Source organism: Candoia aspera, chromosome 1 (assembly GCF_035149785.1).
Source record: "Candoia aspera isolate rCanAsp1 chromosome 1, rCanAsp1.hap2, whole genome shotgun sequence".
Taxonomy (NCBI): Eukaryota; Metazoa; Chordata; class Lepidosauria; order Squamata; family Boidae; genus Candoia; species Candoia aspera.
This window is the reverse complement of record NC_086153.1, coordinates 88141268-88156558: the sequence shown is the minus strand read 5'-3', so window position 1 is coordinate 88156558 and position 15291 is coordinate 88141268. Positions and strand designations below refer to the sequence as shown.

Genomic DNA, 15291 nt, shown 5'->3' with positions numbered 1-15291 from the left:
CTGATCCATTCAGTAGATCCTTTGATCGAGAATGTTTGGCAGCTATTTTCTATGAAGGTGGATAATGGTTTGTTTTGGAAAATGGTTATTTGAAAAATACATTACTTTTTATAGCATAACAAGGATTACACCAAGTATTACTTTTTGTTTTGTAATAGTATTGTGAAAATAATTAAGTGTAATTTTGCAATTCATATTCTCTCCCAAGCTCATTTTTCTCTCACTGGTTGATGTTAGCAAAAGCAGAAGGATTCATTTGCAATATTTTTGTTGTCTAATTCTCAGTACAACTAAGTGATAATCCTCCTTGCCTCTATCTTAAACTCAGTGAAGCTGCAGCACCTTTTGGAGTGCTACCTGTTATTATCCCTTGGGAGTTTGTCCCTAAACAAGTGGTTAATTAGAATGCAGGAAAAAAAGAGAGAGAGAGATTAAGAATAGAATTGGTTTTCCCCATACGCTGTTGTTATTAGTTTTACTTCTGTAAGGATGGAAACTTAAAGTTGAAGGCTTTGGAAAATTTGTGCCAGGTGGGGATGAGCAGGAGGAAGCAAAATATTTTTATTTTATTACACCATTTGATCCAAGCCATGGAAGAATTTTTACTACGTTGGCCTTGCCTACATAAGGGCATTCTTCTTTGGAGTTCCAATTTTTATCTCCAAGCTGGAGCTCAAAGAACTTCATTGTCATTCCTATTTTGAAGGCCCTAGACCTATTTTATGCTTATATAACATTGCTGTAATCCAAGTAAATGGCTGTAGTTCAGCGTTAGAACTTCTGGTTCAAATGCAAAAAAAACAAAAAAAACAAACTGAACTCAATGTGCAGCTTTCCAGGCCAGATTGGGAAAGTCAGGCCTGAAACTCTAGAAAGTTACTATTTCTAAATGTGAACAATTTTGAGCTATAGTGGTATAGTGGTATTCCCTGTATTCCTAAATAAGATAGTATTATAGACCTCTGCAAAGGCAGTAGAAGTGCTTTCAAGGAAATTGGCTAATACGATTTTGCAAATAGGCCATGCCACACAGTATCGTAGAATAACAATAAGTGCAAGAAAAAGAGAGGAGAGAGAATGCTGCTTTTATCTCTAAGAAATATCTTCCTGGTCAGAAGATGGATGCTGCTCAACATCTTATTTGCACTAGCAATTCTGAATAGTCCCATTCCAATTTTGACTCCTGCACAGAACAATATAATAAGTGTGGGGAAAATTAGAATATACTTAATTGTATTTTTAAATTTTATTATGGTATGCATCAGGGATAATGGGGAATTGTGGAAAAAGGAATGGAATTGCCTCCTGAGACTTCTGTAAAAGAAGAGAATGAGAATCATGTGTGAGAATTGGGATTCTGGTTATTGCCAGTGCTGTATCAGTGGTATCAGAGTTTGCCAGGCCTTTTCTGTCCTACTATCACAAAGAGCTTTTCTGTCTAATTCCATATGAATGATATGTAATAATTTATCACTCATCCTAGAACTGGCAAAACATATTTATATTCAATATGGTGTTTACACTGTTCATATTTAAAAAAAAGGATTTGGAAGAAGCTAAATGTTAACATTGCAAATGTACATATCATGTGAGAAGAATGCCAAGGAAATGCATTGTTTCCAAAAATTTCTATCATTTCTAGTTAGAGTTGTCTCTAAAGATTATGCTTCCAGCTTAAATTCTTTTTATCCCTATGAAATGTCTGTCTCTGTAATTTAAGACTACTTGGGGAAAAATTCATGAACAGCTTTTTTGTCTCCTGTCTCATTGTGTAGATGATAATTAGTTTCCCATAATCACTACTGTAACTACAGGTGCTTTTAGAATTAACACATATTGTTCTCATCAGTCATAACAAAAATGGGAGCTTCCATGAGGGATGACTACCACTTCATATCTGCAAGGTCCCATTTTCATTTTTTCCAGATCATTAAGGGATTTTAAATGATACATAATTTTGCATGCTCTGCTTAGCACTGCTAGATGCCAATATACAAAGTAATTGGTGAGTCCTTTTTAGAATTCTTTGAAATCAAGATGATTAATGCTTGCTTACTTGTTGTACCCAGAAGCCCTCATTGCTGTCCCAGTTTGGAATTCTTGGTAGAAATGGTGCTTCTTGTCAGAAACATTAGGTCTTGAACTTTGTCAGAATATCAAGGCTTTTCATCTGGCACAAATTTTATGTTTTAAAATAACATTCTCATTTTAAAGGTTTTAGCTGAGCTTTCATGCAGTTAAGAAGCCTGGGAAGATCAAAATATTTTGGTCTGGTGCCACAAAGATATCAACACTGGGGTCAAGTAAACCTTCTTTTGGAGGAATAGCACTCCCAAACCATCATATGCTTTAATTCAGGTTTCCCAAAACGGCTAATAGATGTGGCATTTGAAATAAAAATATTGCCTGTTTTTCTTAAAGCTTCTACATGTTGATAAATCTTGTTCACGTGTGCTAAATTATTCTACATATAAGTACATTTCTCTCTTGCTCCCTGAGAATTGTAATTTAGTGTGCCATCACATGTTTAACCACCTTGAGCATTATATGCACACAATATATCTGGAAAAGCAATAGATAAAATGCAGATGATGTCCACAACTGAAATTGTGGTGGATGTGGATGCAGATGACACAGCATCCTAGCTCAGGTATTTTCTCATTGCAGTAAACCAAGTTTCAATTAAGATTGAATATTAAATCATTTCTGCATCTACATCTATAGAGCAGCTGGCTTTGGACTGTTAAATGCAAATGACTTATACAAACACTCTTATTTAACATCATGAGCTGGAGAATAACTGAGAAAATGCTTCTTGAGTTGTAATACAGCTGTGCTTTAAGAGAACTCATCTAATTATGACATATCACTAACTAGGATCAGAATATCCCTTTACAATTAGGGATAGTTTTTTGGTCTTCTGATATGTAAATTTTGGAAGGAAGGGAGGGAGGGAGGGAGGGAGGAATAATTACCTAAAAGAAATGTCTTTCAATTGGCATATATATTTCTTTTGGCAGTGGACCTGTTGGACTTAAACTCAACGAATGAAGCTTTTAAAGAACACAAATTGATTCAGAATGATCATCTCCTTGGTGTTCAGGATATCGTCAGCTGTCTCACTACGATTTATAGTGGAATGGAAGAGAAGCACAAGGATCTTGTGAACATTCCGCTCTGTGTAGATATGTGTCTCAACTGGCTGCTCAATGTTTATGATAGGTAAGTGTGAGATGTTTGCCAAAGCCTGTAAATGCAGTGTTGTTGTTTATTCGTTTAGTCGCTTCCGACTCTTCGTGACTTCATGGACCAGCCCACGCCAGAGCTTCCTGTCGGTCGTCAACACCCCCAGCTCCCCCAGGGACGAGTCCGTCACCTCTAGAATATCATCCATCCATCTTGCCCTTGGTCGGCCCCTCTTCCTTTTGCCTTCCACTCTCCCTAGCATCAGCATCTTCTCCAGGGTGTCCTGTCTTCTCATGATGTGGCCAAAGTATTTCAGTTTTGCCTTTAATATCATTCCCTCAAGTGAGCAGTCTGGCTTTATTTCCTGGAGGATGGACTGGTTGGATCTTCTTGCAGTCCAAGGCACTCTCAGAATTTTCCTCCAACACCACAGTTCAAAAGCATCGATCTTCCTTCGCTCAGCCTTCCTTATGGTCCAGCTCTCGCAGCCATATGTTACTACAGGGAACACCATTGCTTTAACTATGCGGGCCTTTGTTGTCAGTGTGATGTCTCTGCTCTTAACTATTTTATCGAGATTTGTCATTGCTCTTCTTCCAAGGATTAAGCGTCTTCTGATTTCCTGACTGCAGTCAGCATCTGCAGTAATCTTTGCACCTAGGAATACAAAGTTTTTCACTGCTTCTACATTTTCTCCCTCTATTTGCCAGTTATCAATCAAGCTGGTTGCCATAATCTTGGTTTTTTTGAGGTTTAGCTGCAAACCAGCTTTTGCACTTTCTTCTTTCACCTTCATCATAAGGCTCCTCAGTTCCTCTTCGCTTTCAGCCATCAAAGTGGTATCATCTGCATATCTGAGATTGTTAATGTTTCTTCCAGAGATTTTAACTCCAGCCTTGGATTCCTCAAGGCCAGCTTGTCGCATGATGTGTTCTGCATACAAGTTGAATAGGTAGGGTGAGAGTATACAGCCCTGCCGTACTCCTTTCCCAATCTTAAACCAGTCTGTTGTTCCGTGGTCTGTTCTTACTGTTGCTACTTGGTCGTTATACAGATTCTTCAGGAGGCATACAAGATGACTTGGTATCCCCATACCGCTAAGAACTTGCCACAATTTGTTATGGTCCACACAGTCAAAGGCTTTAGAATAGTCAATAAAACAGAAATAGATGTTTTTCTGAAACTCCCTGGCTTTTTCCATTATCCAGCGGATATTGGCAATTTGGTCTCTAGTTCCTCTGCCTTTTCTAAACCCAGCTTGTACATCTGGCAATTCTCGCTCCATGAACTGCTGAAGTCTACCTTGCAGGATCTTGAGCATTACCTTACTGGCATGTGAAATGAGTGCCACTGTTCGATAGTTTGAACATTCTTTAGTGTTTCCCTTTTTTGGTATGGGGATATAAGTTGATTTTTTCCAGTCTGATGGCCATTCTTGTGTTTCCCAAATTTGCTGGCATATAGCATGCATTACCTTGACAGCATCATCTTGCAAGATTTTGAACAGTTCAGCTGGGATGCCGTCGTCTCCTGTTGCCTTGTTATTAGCAATGCTTCTTAAGGCCCACTCAACCTCACTCTTCAGGATGTCTGGCTCTAGCTCACCGACCACACCGTCAAAGCTATCCCTGATATTGTTATCCTTCCTATACAGGTTTTCTGTATATTCTTGCCACCTTTTCTTGATCTCTTCTTCTTCTGTTAGGTCCTTGCCATCTTTGTTTTTGATCATACCCATTTTTGCCTGGAATTTACCTCCAATGTTTCTAATTTTCTGGAAGAGGTCTCTTGTCCTTCCTATTCTATTGTCTTCTTCCACTTCCACGCATTGCTTGTTTAAAAATAATTCCTTATCTCTTCTGGCTAACCTCTGGAATTTTGCATTTAATTGGGCATATCTCCCCCTGTCACTGTTGCCTTTTGCTTTCCTTCTTTCTTGGGCTACTTCTAGTGTCTCAGCAGACAGCCATTTTGCCTTCTTGGTTTTCTCTTTCTTTGGGATGTATTTTGTTGCCGCCTCCTGAACAATGCTGCGAACTTCTGTCCAGAGTTCTTCCGGGACCCTATCTACTAAGTCCAGTCCCTTAAATCTATTCTTCACCTCCACTGCATATTCCTTAGGAATATTAGTGAGCTCATATCTAGCTGATCTGTGGATCTTCCCTAATCTCTTTAGTCTGATCCTAAATCGTGCAAGAAGAAGTTCGTGATCTGAACTACAGTCAGCTCCAGGCCTTGTTTTTACCGACTGTACAGATGTCCACCACCTTTGGCTGCAAAGGATGTAATCAATCTGATTTCGGTGTTGTCCATCTGGTGAAGTCCATGTATAAAGCCGTCTCTTAGGTTGTTGGAGTAAATGCAGTAGTGTCCTTCTATTGTCATATGTGGGAAGGATAAAAAAATCTACCTACTCTTAAAAGCTTTTTTTCCTAATGCCAACAAAAAACTCAAATGTGTGTACAAAATTCTGCTTGATAGATGCCTTTGATGACAATTTTCAGAAAGCTAAGTACCTTAAATGAAAGCAGATAAAAAGATAGTTAGGTGCCTAGTTCTATGGGAAGAATGGGCAGTATGTCCACGGAAATTTGAATGCAATTACATAATTCAGCAGATCCTCAATATTATGTCTTCATATGGAACCTTTTATAACTCACTATTGTTTTCCACTTTGTAAAGTACTGTATGTGTTCAAGCAAATGCAGAGTTCACTCTTTCCTGCAAAATTCCCCCATGGTGAAATGACTGTGCGCAACTTTATCTTGACAATTTTGCAAATGGGCTTGGTTTGTTTCTAGTTCATCACTTAACATACTCATGGTTTCTATCATTGACATATACCATTTTTAAATAATTACCCACCTACAAAAGCCATCTGCTTTTCTCATGCTATTAATCTGGAATTTAATTAGCATCTGTAAGACATGCTTACTGATGTTTATGGCCTTTGTAAGACATTAAGTGAAAACAATTGACAGCAACACCTATTGTCTTTTGTATTTCTGTCACATTAAGAATTATTTATTTCTCACATTAAGTTGGTAGACAGAACAAAACTGAAATTTGATATTACTGAATATTATTTTCAAAGATTCATATACTGTAGAATTCATTAACATCTGCTCTGTAAAAATGCTCCAGCCTTAAGCATAAGCCTATAAACATTTGTATTGCAAATATGGTTTAAGTATATAATACTGAAAATATAGTACTGGAGCTAAAGAATAGCGTGATAAATTAGACTGATTTCCTTACTGCTGATTCCTTATGGAGGAATTTCCAGCATTACCAAACATCGGGGACTTTCTAAATGAGGCAAATGGTTGCATAGAGAGTTGAGAAGAAAGATTGGATTCCTGTAATGGTATATAGGAATGACCTTGGGAGATAAGAGGAAGAGCTGCAGACTAGACAACTGTCATGCAAAAGATATCTCTGTCTACAAAAACAAAAGGGACATGAGAAGCATTTCAAAAGGGACCCTCCATAGTTTTTGGGAAAGTAAAAGTAAAGGAGGAGCAAAATGCTTTCAGACTTGCAAGATTCTGTTACTGTAACCTTAACAATAAAGGTAGTGTTTGTTCTAACTCATGGTTTGTTCTAATTGTCTGGACTACCTTGAAGGGCTGAGAATGCCTGAAAATCAGATAGAAGTCACTGACAACCTATTTTACAAATGTTCTGCATTGTGCCAGTAGAACATTTCAAGAATAATCATTTAGATAACGTCAAAAGCAGATTATTAAAAGTTATTTCTTACTTTGACTGTGAGCTTGTACATTATTACACGACATCTTGTGGAAACAAATGATCTGCTCTGTCCCAAGATTTATATAATAAGAAGCACAGTTAGAAAATCCATGGTGAAAACCAACACAGGGCACTTTCTGCAGACAATAGTGCAGTCAGAGTTTGATCTGGAATCCGAGTGAAACATGTCCAGTATCATAGCAAGTTTAGAGGTTTGGGCAGCCAGACATCATCAGATCTAGACAAAGGTTAGGGTTTGGGGGAGGTCCAACAAGGTGAAGAGTCAAGGTATGCAACTGGGCTGTCACAGAAGGATTTACATCTATCATCTACCTGAATATAGCTGGCATTGATGAGAGCTCACTGCAGAACTGGACTACTTAAGAGTAATACTAAAGTAGAACATTAATACCAAGGTAGTTTCTTCTTCTCTCTACCTACTGAAATTTAATAATACTGCCATAAACAATCAATTGGGCTTTAAGGCTTTATTTCTGTAGGGGCCCCTGTTATCTCAGTGGCTATGAATCCACTTAGAAAGACGGTCAATGATGGAGAAAGAGAAAATACCCAACAGAAGCTGGGTCCATAGCCAGAAATGTGAGTAGGTCTGGGTCATAACTTGGAGGTATTAGCCCAGAGAAATCCCAAGGCAATCCAAGGTCACAGGAACCAGACTGAAGCACACTAAAACAGTCAGGAATAATTACAAGCAGCTCAGTATCAGTTGACAGTTGCTGGCAATACTGAAAGATGCTCAGGTGCAGGCTTAAATACTGTAATATCAGGTATCTCCTTTGGACCCAGGTATTGCTAATTGGGGTCTTAAGGAAATGTAATTCTCCAAGATCTCTCATACAGTCCTCCGGTCTAATCTCCTGCATTCCCAAAGGGATCCAGGGTTTTTTTGGCAATATTTTTGCAAGTGGTTTGCTACTGCCTTCTTCCTAGGGCTGAGAGACTATGACTGCCCAAAGGTCATCCATCTGGCTTTGTGCCTAAGGCAAAACTAGAACCCCCAGTCTCCTGCTTTATAGCCTGATGCCTTAACCACTATGAAAACTTCAGGGACTGGTCCAGGCCATTGCCAGGAGTCAAGACTGAAATAAAGGCAAAAAAAAAAAAAGAGGGGGGGGACAGGTAGTACTCAGAAGGTCTTCCTGATTAACTTCCTCATCTTAAGGAGCACTGCTTGATCCATCTCCAGCTACATCTGGGAGCTGTGCTTTCGTTGGTTCTTCTGGGCCCTGTTGCCAGTGATGGTTTTGTAAATATCAGATTGCACAATACTGAAGTCATACTGCTAGATAAAATCAATACTATGCATTCTCTAATTGACATACACACCCAGTATATATGATGTACATATACATCAAAGTTCTTGAAGCTAAGACTAGGCAAATAGTGGTCTGAAAAATATTAATGTACCTGTAGATACTATAATTTGCATGCACTTGTCATCAGCTCGTTCAGTGCAGGGTGTCACATTATTAGGACATGCTGTGATGCTATATGGTTGAACTACAATGTGTTATAATTAATATGTTTAAACTGAATATAAATATTTAGAGCTGCCACTGAACATTTGCAAAAGAGATTCATTGATATGATTAGTAGCTAATGTCTAGAAAATGAAATACACCAGGTGTTCATGCTAGCTCTTTCAGCGTTTGAATTAAACTATACCACCTCCTGCCAACTGTTTTAATGCTGTTTTCATAACAGTGCCCGGACTGGAAAAATCAGAGTGCAGTCCCTGAAGATTGGCTTGATATCTCTTTCTAAGGGTCTTCTGGAAGAAAAGTACAGATGTGAGTATGTTTTAAATATAATTCTGCAAAATCCACAATAATTTTGCCAAAGCTTGGCAAGAGATGAACTAGAGTAGATTGGAGCAAGTGCATTTCTCTATTCTATCCATTCATACACACACACACATCACATCACATCAGAGTATTACTAAACTATTAAATTTATATTCCCTTTTGATTCTGTATTTGAAGTAAGGGATCCTTCCAGTTTCAGTTTCAACAAAGTCCATGTTCAAATAAAATGTTGAGTCAAAACGTAGTTCCCAAGGTCATTAGTATTATTATACTTTCTTCAGAATTTCTTTCATTGTGTAAGCCAGGGGTAGTCCATGTTGTGCCCCAGGAACCACTGTGCCCCAATACCAGGCATTCTGGTACTGTTAAAGGAAACTGACCTATAGCCAGATAGCAGCTTCATTTAGTATTATATATATTTGTAGCAATGCCTTTGGGCCCAATATACGTGTTCTCTACTATCCACTGGGATAGTAGAGAATACCCAGTGAGGCAGTTTTGTTTATATAATGGATATTTTGTAACAGAGCATGACTGCTATGGCAACCACTTTGTGAATAGGTAAGTCTCCCATGGGAACCATTTTTGAATGCCCCATACCTTCTCATAATTTTAAATGTACCGTCAGCTCAAAAGGGTTGTCTAGCTCTGGTGTAAACATTCTTTACCACCCGTTTCTGCACATACACAGGTTCCTATTTGCTATTTCCATTACTTTCCTCTCTGGTTGATTATCCAGCAATACAATACTGTATCAGAAAAATAAATAGAACTGACTACTGTTCTGCAATACAAGACAGGATCAGCCCTTTTTCTTCCTATAGAATCAAGGAAAATATAGTTTGGACAAACTTTGTAACTTTGTGTACAATTCAGCTGTTACACATTTCATTAATTTTTAAGAATGCCTCTCAAGTAAATATTTGAAGACAATAAAATCAAAGGAAATTAAGTTACCAGGAAACAGTGGGGGACTTCTATTTATTAGAATATTTATAAACTGCCATTTCTCTTTACATAACCAGCTAGTCCTATGAAGTAAAGCAAATAAAATGATTCAATTAGTAATGACCCATCTCATCAAAATAGATTATATGTTCTATTTTATAAAGTAGTTTTGATGTCTGCTGTTCATAGTCGCATTGGCCTTTTAGGTTGTATTAAGCTAAATTTCTATCTTAATAGAATTAGTAAATAACAGATGTTAACACTGGGCATGCAATGGGCATTCTGTGTAATACATATTTGCAGAATAAAATAAAATGCCATAAATAAAAGTTTTTTTTTGTTCTTTGCTAGTATATGATCCTTTGTGCCATATTTGCTTAATGAAAATGAATTCTTATGAATCCTATTTTGATGTTTCTCAAGATATGCACAGCCTTCCCTCCTCAATTATTTAGGGAGTTCCTTAAGACTTCACTTTGTTCCCAGGCCTGGAGATAGGGTGTTTGTGGAGCCCCTTTTTGATGTTATTGTTGTTTTGTCCAGGCACTTAAGTTTTTAACTATGTTTTTAAACCGTGTACTTGAGAAATATTGTAAGCCACTCAAAGTCTTTTCAGAGTTGGTTAGCCCTAAAAATCCACTGAATTAATCAGTCAAAGTAAAAAACAATGTAATCCAAGTTGCATACAGTGAAGAGTACTGGATCTGAAGTCAAATAGCATATATTCTTGGTTGTGTGTTCCATTTTTGGGAAGGTAACAGCTTCAAGCAGGGATCTGCAACTGTTTTGTGCTGGTGGGCACACTGGAATTTATATAACGTGCTGTGGGCGCTCTTGCAAAATAACTTGTAACCAGATAAAATACCAGTTTACCAGATTTATGTGCCACCTTCTCTATACCTTCCTCTGCATGTCACTCCAAATGAGCCTGCTTATCTTTATTATGGGCAAATGAATATGCTTCTAAACAAACAAATACAGTAAGTGCTCAGTGAGAACTATCCATCATTTTTATCAGACTCAGAAGTACTATTGAAAAAAAAGTTTTGCTTTGAAGTATGCAAGCTTCTTCTTTAATTAAAATATTTTTTTTTTAAAAAATCTGAAAGTCACATGGGTGGGGAACTTGGTGAGCAAAATGGAACAATCCTCAGGAATTACCCTGGAATCCCCAGACACCATTTTGGAAACCCAAAACTTAAAGAAATGAGTACTGTGGCAGAAAAACTATCACCTTCAAATTTTAATTTGGGTGAAAATACTACTGAATCAAAATATAGATAAATGAAAAAAGAGCAGTTGGTCACTGGCAATGAAACAACAGATTCTTGGAATATGCTAGAAATCAGCCTATACTCTTTAGTTAACTCCAGATATGATATCTAAATATTGTGTCACTTATCAGTGGAACTCAGAGCCCAAATACGGAATGTTCAAGTCATAAATCCTTTGATTCTTAGATTGACAAACTTCTGGAAAGTTGTATTTCACATACTGGGAGCATGATTTTACAGAAGTAGCTCTACCTCGGGATTGATAAAGATGATTGATGTGGGAATACGTTACTATTTGGGAGAAAAGTTAGTGTAATCTCAGTTTATCTGCTCATAAATGTGTCTTCAGTGTGCAGTATAAATGGTTAAGTAAATATTAGATTGGGAAGAATGGGCTGAAGCCATTTCAGATAGCTGAGATGGAAAAGTATGTCAGATTCTTCTTTCTTCCATGTGGCATTTAGATAGACTTGCTAAACAAATAGTGTACAAGCCTTGATACAGAAATGTGCTACTGTAGGTACTTTATTGTGTGAATGCTAACTTAACTTTGTAATTTTTTGATATGATAATAATCTGTTTAACTTGTAACAGAATAGTGTTTTAATAAAAAGAGCAAGTTACTTTTGCTCTAGGGAGTGATTTAAAAAATAAATACTCTGTGTTTAAGACCTCAGAAAGAGGCTTATGTTCTCAGGGAGAGTGCTAAAGTATAGCTTGGTGCTATACTTCAAAGGCTCTCAAATACGTTGAGGAACTGTTAAGCTAATGGCTTAACTAAAACAGAAATACAGAAAGGGATTTTTGAATACAGAACAATTGTTTGTATTTCCAAGAGTATACACATTTTAACTTGCCTTGGAGGGCAAACAATATCGATGATTGCTATGGACAGTTTTGGTGGAGGATGGAACTTTGTTCCTTACTTCCTGTTTCATGTAATATTTGTAAGAAACAGCAAAAATGTACAATAGGGCCTGCTTTAATAGCCAGCATGTCATTATGGAGACAATATTAGAGACGATATTAGTAAAAGGGCAAAATGAAGCTGAAATAGCTCTAGAAAATCCTCTGCCTCATTCTCAGTGTTGAGTTTGGATTGATTTTTTGTGATCTTCCTTTATTAACAAATAAGAACTGGTAGAGGATGGCAGACACTAAAGCTGTGCCTGAAATGCAAATATGCAGACATTTTAAGAAAAGCTCTGTTTCGTATTTCTACTCTGCGTCCTAAAGAAGAGATGGCTTAGGCCCATCCGCAGGTAAAATTGAAAGGAATGAGAAACTGCTCCTTCTCAAGTGGTAAGTAGAAAAGTGAGGAACCTCTTTTTTCCCCCCCTGTATGCCTTGAAGATCTCTTTAGGGAAGTGGCCGGACCTACGGAAATGTGTGACCAGAAGCAGCTTGGCTTGTTACTTCACGATGCTATCCAAATCCCACGGCAACTTGGGGAAGTAGCTGCGTTTGGAGGCAGTAACATTGAGCCCAGTGTCCGCAGCTGTTTCCAGCAGGTAATGGCACCTGTTCCCATTTCTGGCTGCTTTAAACTCAGTGCCTTCAGGTATTAGTTGGGTTCACGTGGGAGCCTCTTTCAGACCTTCTGAAGATTGGAAGCTCCCTTCTAGAGGAACAGGGACACTGGAGACAGAGTTTGTACAACTGTTGGTGGCCCCCCTTTCCCATGTTCATTTGAAGTGCCTGGAATGGGCATTAGTCTCATAAGCTTGTAGCATTAACCTGATTTGAAAGCCTTTTACAAAGGGTGCTTAAATAACAGTGGAAATAATAACCGTTGCCTTTTCTTCTTTGAGTACTGGTGGCAGTAATGTTTCCTTGCCTTGTGCATTAGCACCATCACTATGCCTTTTTCTTTGCTCACCTGGGAAGATCAGGCTTAGAATACCTTTTTTTAGAAAGTTGAATAAGTAGAAAACTTAAACATGAATGTTAAATAATTGCTGATCTCATACTCATTTGCCAGAATAATAATAAGCCAGAAATTGATGTAAAGCAGTTCATAGACTGGATGCGTCTGGAGCCACAGTCAATGGTATGGTTGCCAGTTCTACACAGAGTAGCAGCCGCAGAAACAGCAAAACATCAGGCCAAGTGCAACATCTGTAAGGAATGTCCAATTGTTGGCTTTAGGTAAGCAAAATAAAATGCCTTTTATGAATTGCATCAGTAATGTAATTGACTGTATATTCCAACCTCATTGCAGATGACATGCTAATAACGCAATACTTAATGTGTTATAAGTTGGAGACTCATAGAGATGGGAGGTACCTTAGAGGTCTTCTAGTCAAACACCCCTGCTCAGTACAGGATGCAATACAACATCTCTGTAATGATGACCATCCAGACTTTGTCTGAAGATCATCCAGACTTTGTCTGAAGATATCTAGCAAAGGAGAATTTGCCAATTTATGTGGCAGCCTGTTCCACTGGCTAGTAGCTCATACAGTACAATCAGGAAATTCCTCCGGATATCTAACATGACCCCCTTCCTTGTAGTTTAAACCCACTGGTTCTGCTGTATGAAGCAATAGAGAATAAATCTACTCCCTCTTTTGCATGGCAGCTCTTCAGATATTTAAAGATTGCTGTCATAATTTCCCTCAGTCATTTTTCTATAGGCAGAACATGACCACTCCAGTTTTCTTAGGATTTGGTGTCTAGACCCTTCACAATCTTGATAGTCGCCCTCTGAACCCTTATCGTTCGGGGAAAATGAACACAAATCAATGTGTATGTTTAATTCATAAGTGGAAAATCCATTGGGCAGTGTTCGTCCAGAAATTCTCACTCATCAATGGATGGACAGCAGGTTCTGGGTTTTAACCTATAAAACAACTTACTCGTTTTTTTAATCCAAACTACCATCTTATAAAGTAGCTTACTGAAAAAAAATCACAGTGTGGTAAATTATTAAATGTAGAAAATGTTTGAGAAGATTATGTAGATTTTTCTGTATGGGGATTAGAATGTAAATAGGTTGAAGCCAGCCATAATTCATGACAGCCTTTGCCAGTATCATAAAGCTGCTTTAGAAATAGCATTATACCCCTACATGTGTACATTATCACAATGATGCAGTATTTGCCTTATGCTGGGGAAATTGTAACCCCGTCTGTGTTATCATTTGTGATAGTTTTGTCCTTATGTATAAGACTTTTTGTGCTCAAGTTTTCTCTGAAATATTTATGATGTTTGTTCAGTCATTGAACCTGAATTCTTTAAAAGTGTTATTATCAATATTCCCAAAGTTGTATGAAAATTTGTAACAAAGATGATTTAATGGTAGTAGGTTTTCAGAGCTGTCTGTTCTAAGGAAGGTTTCTTCTCCATGAAGAAGGCAACGGGGGACAGCAGATACTGACAGTTCAGAATTGGTCTGCCTGGCAGAGAAAAGGCAATGGTTATACATACTGTGCCCTCTTCTATAGGCATAGACTTAATTATATCAGATGGAGAGCTCTCTAAGTGACTGGAGTTAGCTATAGTGTTATTAATATGGAATGTCCCTCCCTCTCTCCCTCCCATATTGTATTTATTCAGCAAAGTTTGGGATTTTTGTGTTGCTTCTTTTCATACTGTAAAATCCTGCCTTTTCAACTCCCAGCTGTATTTATTTAGTGAATCACATGGCCTTCTTTCTATCATACAGACTTCTCCCATGATCCTTGAACCTGTCTTGCTGTGGAAGACACTCTCCTTTGAGCTGAGCTTGACTCCTAGTCATTTCACAGATACATCCATGTATTTTGGGGGAACAACAGGGCAGGGATTTGCTATTATCTTGTTCCAGAATGGTTTTACTTTCCGGGCTAGCCCAAAGCCCTGCTATTTTTTGGCAGTGTCTCATCTAAGTATTAACCAGATTTAGTTAGTTGTTAATATTAGAGGGCATCCAGAATCACAAAAATGTAGAACATTTCACAAATTTGCTACACAAAGACTTATTTACAATACCATTAATTGTTGATAGATCGGATATTCCCATTTCTTAGGATGAAGGGGGAGATTTTCCCTTTGTAGAAGGTTCTCCACAATCTCAGATCATGGAACATCTAATTCAATGTATGCAAATAACATGGAGACTCTCCACCAGGGCCAATTTGATGAGATTTGGTTATCATTTTTTAAATATGTAAATGATTCAGTATGTAATTATCTTCATTAACTTTTTAATGCTTTTTTTTTTTGAATGGTATGATTTACAAAGTAGTATGCATGTTAAATGTGTATTATTAATGTATCTTATTTATCCTTCTGGTTTGCCATGTTTGTTTCATTTTTAAAAT

At 37.7% G+C, this 15291-nt stretch overlaps 1 protein-coding gene across 4 annotated transcripts in view; it reads left to right on the top strand.

The window, feature by feature from the left end:
- Positions 1 to 15291, top strand: part of UTRN (utrophin) — a 398463-nt gene that overhangs the window by 320534 nt on the left and 62638 nt on the right. For all 4 annotated transcript variants that reach the window (XM_063309056.1, XM_063309084.1, XM_063309065.1 and 1 more), the window contains 4 exons: positions 3021 to 3222; positions 8665 to 8750; positions 12341 to 12498; positions 12969 to 13135. In XM_063309056.1, coding sequence (XP_063165126.1) covers positions 3021 to 3222; positions 8665 to 8750; positions 12341 to 12498; positions 12969 to 13135 — 613 coding nt within the window. The remainder of the gene's footprint in view (positions 1 to 3020; positions 3223 to 8664; positions 8751 to 12340; positions 12499 to 12968; positions 13136 to 15291) is intronic.